Source organism: Bombus impatiens, unplaced genomic scaffold (genome assembly GCF_000188095.3).
Source record: "Bombus impatiens unplaced genomic scaffold, BIMP_2.2 scf_0102, whole genome shotgun sequence".
In the NCBI taxonomy this organism is placed as follows: domain Eukaryota; kingdom Metazoa; phylum Arthropoda; class Insecta; order Hymenoptera; family Apidae; genus Bombus; species Bombus impatiens.
In genome coordinates this window covers 2,890,797-2,897,839 of record NT_176521.1, presented here as the reverse complement: position 1 = coordinate 2,897,839, position 7,043 = coordinate 2,890,797, and the positions used below count along the sequence as shown (strand labels likewise).

Below are 7,043 nucleotides of genomic sequence, written 5' to 3'. Positions count from 1 at the left end.
ATTTCAGGGAATAAATAGTTCTCACGACCAGTTCATATATTTCTACACATACATATCATATAGATTTCATAAGGATAGAACGTAGCATAAATTTATATTTCATTCTTGTGACAAAATGAAAAATGAAAAGTGAAAAGTGGAAAGTGGAAATAAAATATATATCTAATATAAATGGAGAACGGAAAACGATAAAGCTTTATGAATAAAAGGATTAAATATTCAGTTGAAAGTTCAGTTATAAATCATGTCATATTGATTTCTACAACAAACTTAATAAATTTGATATGTAAATTATTTAACAACCTTTTACTTTTTTATATATACGATGAAAGAAAAGAATTGAAAATAAATTATTTTACAAAAAACATTAATTTAAAGAATTTAAAATGCATTGTGCTGCCATCTGTCGATGGCATCAACGCATTTTTAGTTAAAACATGATGCGAATGCATCTGTTCGAATATTTGTTTGGTTAGTTTATGGATTTTTTAAAATATGTGTATCATAATGTAATTTTTTGGTGTAAAATAGAAAATGAGTGACAATCGTTTGAGAACACTTCCAAATTGTCTATACTGTCGAGGTTTATAACCATCTTTTAATATTAAATGAATAAGGTAGTGAATTCAATCTTTTGTTTACACTTTTTACTGTTTTGGAGGGATGTATAAAATATTGTGTAAATACTGTGTACATACGAATTTTTTGGGAACATACGATAATTGGATTTGATTTGCTTTGGTGAAAGGAAATTTAAATGGATGATGAGTGATTCTGATGATACAGATGTTTTGCTCTTAATTCCACCTGATCTGTTCCTTGTGTCGTCATCTTCAGAATCGGATGTTAATTCTGATCGAATGAAAGATTGTTATAGTAATAAAAAAACTGGAGTAATATCCGAACTTGTGGAGCATATGCAATCACTAGAAAGCAGAGTTTGTGCTATCGAATCCAAAGATACTAGCTTAGATGCTATTTTGCTAAATAATTCATTGGAATCACAAATTCAGAGTAATTCAGTTGCCAAATTTAGGCAAACATTACCCAAAACTAAATTTTCTGTGAGTGAAAACTGTAGCTTACAAAATACACCTGTAAAACCTCGTCAATCCTTGTCTGTTCCATCAACTCCTAATGGTCACTCATTACCAAACCATATCTATAATTCTCATCAGAATGACATAAACTTGGGGAATCGTCTCTCTGTGTCTATGGGTACTAATGCAACTAATGCTAATGAACACGATGAAAATAAGCATGACTCTCTAACGTCCCAGTCCTCTGTGGTGGTTTCCCCTACTGCTTGCAATGTGGGTTTTCCGCATGTTACGTTTAATTCTCCAGGAGGGAAATTTCATTCTCATCCAGCAAATTGTAAACGTACAAATAATATATGTATTAAATCTCCTTCCAATCAATTGCATTCAATGCCATCTACCTCAACTTTACTTAGCACAACAGAAGAACCGCAGTCGCATTCTAAAACTAACATACCAGAAATGGAGATCTCTGATGTTGATGAACTACTTCAAGAGATGGAAGCTACTGAATTAGAATTATCAAAAAGGATAAACAGGGTTTCCATGCATAATTATCTTAAGGAACAAAATGGTATATTATCTAATGAGAGTAGCAACAGTCTTGGAAGTAAAGACTATAGGACTGCAGACAGACAATCTGTTAATCGAAAATTGGAATTTAAGCCACATGAGTCAAGTGACTGTCATGATATTTTGTTATTGAAATCTAACAAAAAGTCTGATGTTTTTGCTGATATATCCTTGCCATATATTGATTCATTTCACATGAATGAGACTGATAAAATGATCTCAGAGTTTAAAACATGGGGACAAAGTATGCAAAATCAGGTGTCAAAGACTGAAGAGGTAGAAAGTATAGATAAATCAATGAATTCAAGCAGTATTGATAAGTCAGTTGTTAAAACAGCTGATGCACAAAAGAGGGAACCAATTACTCAACAAATCCCTTTAAATGTAGACAATGTAAATAGTATAATTGATATGCATAATACTCAAACGTATAGTACGCATAAAAAGTTAGATACTTCATTGCATAATGAATTAATACAAAGTAATACTGCAACAAAAAGTACAGAATGTAATGCATTATATTTGCCAGAACCTTACAAAAGTTTTGAACACAATGGAAATGTGCAATATATAAAGCAAACACATGATATACCACTTATTAAGAATATTTCTCATGCATCAACAAATACAGAATATTTCCCAAGGTAATTTTTGTTATAAACAAAATTACATATCTATATGTGTGTGTGTTTAATAAAAAATTTACTTTCGGGAGTAATATAATTTTACTTTTATTCTAGAAAATCTCAACGGCTTTTGTCATTATCAGATTTCTGGGAAAATAATGGTACTAAAACACAAGAAGAACTACACAGAATTAAATTAGAAGAAGAAAAATTCCGACGAGAGGTATATAAAAATTTATTTTGTCAATTTTTATATATTTTAAATAAATTATTCTATTGAATAATAGGAAACTTTTTACAGCATTGTGAACACTTAATTCAAGAACTCCAAAAACGATTGCTAGAACAACAAGAAAAGGTAGCAGTAGCACTTAGAGTAGATAATGAAAAAAATGAATTGATAACACAATTTCATAATGCATGGTCCAAATTAAAGCAACAAGTGCATGTGTTAGAAATTGAACACAGTGCTTTGCAAACAAATCTTAAAAATGTAACAGAAAAACATCAATTAGAGATTTCAGAATTTCAATCACAGATAAAACGTTATGAAGGTGAATTATCGAAAGCTTTAGACCTTGCAGCTGGATATAAAGAAAAAAATGATATTGCAACAAAGGAAAAGGTAGAGTTATTGAAAAATCATGCTGATGAATTGGAAAATTATAAATCGTTTGTACAAGAAGCAGAAAATAGGTACGAAAAATTGAAAGTAGAATATAATAAATTAGTAGAAAAATATCAACAATCTGAAGAAACATTAAAGACTCTTCAAAAAGAGTTAGGCAAAGAACGATTAAAAGGTGGAGAAGTTAGAAATGAAATGGATGTCATTCATAAAGCTCTAGATACTTGCGAAGCCGAATTGACTGTACTCAAACAAGAAAAAGAAAATTTACAACTAAAATTAAAAGAAGAAAATAACAGAAATTTAATTCTAGAACAAAAAAATACTTCGCTGATTTCAACTCTTGACGATGCCAAAAAAGCCGAGAAATTAGCCAAAGATGAAACAAGATATCTCGTAGAGCAAAAGGAAAAAATTAGATCTGAATTACAAGAAATTTACCAGAAACAAGTTGATGAGGTAGTAAAAGCTAAATTACAAGAATTTCAAACTCAACTTGATGCTGCTGAATCAGAATTTGTTGAGGAATTAAAAACTAGACAACAGGTTATTGCTGAATGTGCAGCTAGAAAAATTAAAGACATTATAGATAAGTATGTATTTCTTTTAAGCATATTTCAAGTCACTTGAAGAAAACCATTAATTATATAATTATTACTTATAATTTATTCAGGCATAAATTAGAAATAAATTTACTAGAGGAAAAACATAAAGAAGAGAAAAGATTATGTGAGCTTCAGTTAGCAGAAGCTCTACAGAAATCATCCTTTTTAGAAGCACAACTTAATTCTCAACGTGCTACTAAATCTCAACTTGCAGAACAACTTCATTCAGTGATGCAGAAACAATGGCAACAAGCTTTACGAATTATATCAGGTAGAATTATTATATTGTAACTTATTGTTTACTCATAATATAATTTATATTGATTTATAGGGGAAAATATGGAAAATTTGACTCCTCTTCAAAAAATTCATGCTGAAAAATTATTTGAATCAGGAGGTCCAAGGAAGTCTGAATCAATGCCAAACTGCTATACAAAGATTTCCCAGGAACCAATAAAGTTAATGCCATATGTAACTGATGCACAAAATTTTCGTGATCAAAGTGAATGTACCATGACATCATTGGATGAAACTCCAGTAGCTAGTAGGAAAAAATCTAAGGATGATCTCCGAAAATATGTGAGGCTGGTAAGTTCTAGTTGATTTTAATATCTATATCTGTAAAATAAGATTTGATATTTCCTAGATTGCTGAGATGCAGCAAGCAAAGGAAGAATTTTCAAAAATTACGGGAGATATTTCAAGTTCACCTTTACTATGCAGAGAAGTACCAAGGAAACATTATTTAAAAAAGGAACCAAGTATTAGAGATGAGGATAATATTGCGTGGCAACCTATATCAGAAGTAGGTACATAGGTCTACTTCATATTATTTTGAAATATTATAATTTAGGTAAAATTTCACTAATATATAGTATATTTTACATCCCTAGATTACTCAAGACAACAGTGAATTTATTCCAATTTCACAGAAAATATCTACAAAGGGAGAACAACAAAAGGTAAAACCACCATGGAAATAATTTATGGTATTTATAAGTGGACCATGATAAGTTTATTATTAAAATATGTACAATAAATATTTTTTACTTAAATAAAATATATTTTACATATAATAATTAGTAAATAAATACTATTTTTAATTATTCTGTCATTTCCTCGAATAATAATTTTATACGCGATATAACTTTTTATTTCCGAAATTTCGTTTTAGCATTAATTATTTTATTCTGACTACCAGAGGAAAAGGATGTCCGATAAAGAAATATAAACGATAACGTACGTATCTCTTTCGTCAGATCAGTGTTAATTTATATACGCCCCCCGTAGAATCGTTTTGAAATGACTACGTTACTATTACATTATATGTACGTATACACTTGAATGAAAAATTTTACTTTTTGCATAAAAATAATATAAATTATCAATAAAATGTTTGTTCTCGACATAATAAACAAATCATATGTGGTCAGTTTAAACATTATTATCCTATAAGGTTAGGACTATAACCAATCAACAATGAAGTAATTGTCATCGCTTTTGAATCCGAAAAAATTAGTCATCATAGTAAATGAAAGTTAAGGTTGTTTAAACACTAACAAAAGATTTCAATCACGCTGTGTTATGACTCATAGCTATTCTTTATAGAAAAGAAACCATTTTTGGAACAGAAACATAGATATAAGTGTTTTTCATGTGAACAATTATATATAATATATTTAAAAGGATATTTGTAATACTGTGTCATACATACCGTGAATCATGAAGAAAATGACAAATTATTTATTTCGAACACGTTTTTGTACGACGAGATGGCATGTCGAAGTTATTCACAGAACTGTTACTGAATTGTTTATCGACAACGGTTCTTGAATAGTGATCGCGAAGAAGAACATGCGGTATAGAACGCATCTAAAGGCGCATATTAATTAAGTGTACATCAATTTAATCGCAGTACATTCATCTCAATGAAAATTAAGAGTATTACGAGTAATGATGCGTTTGATGGATTTAATGGATTCTTTAATTCCGCTTGATGTAATAAATTACAGTTAAGTTACATAATTTCATTAATGTAGTTAAATGTTAAAATTACTTTATTATGTAGTTGTTAATATTAAGTCAATTTCATAAACATCTATTATATTATTATATTATATTATGATTTTTTTAAATAAAAGTAAATAATGAAAAATAAATTTAAAATGAAAAGTAAACTTCAATTATCCTAACGTATTAAAGAAAATCTACATTATGCAAATATAATATTAAATCTGACTAATTAAAATTCTGAACAATCGATACTTTTGTGTTATAAATATTTCATGCACATTATGACTAATATCATTTTCATTTACGGTATTGTCAATATCTTCTGCTATTTTAAATATGAAATTTATTATTTAAAATTCAGGTCTGCTTAATGATTGGATACTGACGTGTTGTTATTCTACTCCTATTATACTGTATCTATACAGGAAACGAGATACGAAGCAAACTTAATTTTTCTATATTTAGCCAAATTGAAATTTATTAATTAAAGTGTTTCAGGATCAAAATAACTATGATTTATAACATCTAAAAGTAAAGTAGGGAAGCATGAACTTCGTTGAAATAGGATATCGATCACGCGAACACCGTTTATATGAATTTTCTCGTTGTAGATTAATGACTTAATCATAAAAAGAAAATGAGATATCACTTGTGCCATTATAACTTTGGCGTATTATTAGTTTATTTATACGAACTATTGCAATCACGTACAAATTAAATTTCGTTCTTTATCAGACAGTCTTTCAAAGATAATATTTCATATTGTTATTGATTATTATTATTTTATTGCCCAATACATTGTACTAAAATAATAGAGTTTTATTAAAAATTTCTTAAATCATGAACAAATGTATTGATATAAGCGAAATTAATGTATAAGTTTCTTTTCTGCGACAAACCTAAATAATCAAACTTTTTCAACATTTTTTTCAAAATTAACAGATTTTGAATTCAAATACATAATCCTAGACTCAAGTTTTTCGGATCTAAATACACATCGTTTTACGATATGCATGATGATGTTGACTAGGCTGTAAAACATAAATTAAAGACCACAAACTTTTGAAACAAATTTTTATAGCAATTCTTCGTATGAAACTAATTTATTGGCATACACAGCGTATCCTATATTCATAATATACTAGTACAATTTAGTATAGAGACGTGGAACATCCTATAGTATAGGGTTATACAAAACAGTGAAGATATGAATCGCTAGATTATCCTCAAATAAGAAACCTAAAAAACAATTGCCTGGTATTCTAGTACCATTCGTATATGGTATTATTCATTCGATTGAATGACTAATTATAACGTTCATCGATCGCTCGTTGAGGACATAGAGCTTCGTCGAACATTGTTCACTGTTACCTTGAACACGAAGCGGTATACGAGCTGTAAAAAGACGACGAAGATACGAGTCGGATGTAAGAGAGTAAGCGGGACGAGGTGGTCTAACAGTCGATGCCCTTCTTTAGCCGTGACGACGATCACGCCTACGATCAGAAGTCCTGAGCTAAGCTGGCGCCAGTTACGAGGATCGTACGCGCGACGCGCA

At 29.5% G+C, this 7,043-nt stretch overlaps 1 protein-coding gene across 2 annotated transcripts; it reads left to right on the top strand.

Moving 5' to 3' along the window:
• The first annotated feature begins 420 nt into the window (after positions 1–420).
• On the top strand, positions 421–4,526 carry LOC100746957 (thyroid receptor-interacting protein 11-like). 2 transcript variants are annotated; one of them, XM_003486237.4, is made up of 7 exons: positions 421–2,257; positions 2,354–2,462; positions 2,541–3,460; positions 3,541–3,743; positions 3,804–4,060; positions 4,119–4,277; positions 4,366–4,526. In XM_003486237.4, exons 1-7 carry the CDS (start codon positions 762–764, stop codon positions 4,453–4,455), a joined length of 3,234 nt encoding a protein of 1,077 aa, XP_003486285.1. In that variant the 5' UTR covers positions 421–761; the 3' UTR covers positions 4,456–4,526. The 2 variants fall into 2 exon arrangements, with proteins under 2 accessions (XP_003486285.1, XP_012236095.1); XM_012380672.3 differs by having other exon boundaries at positions 4,119–4,281; positions 4,366–4,505.
• The last annotated feature ends 2,517 nt before the right edge of the window (positions 4,527–7,043 follow it).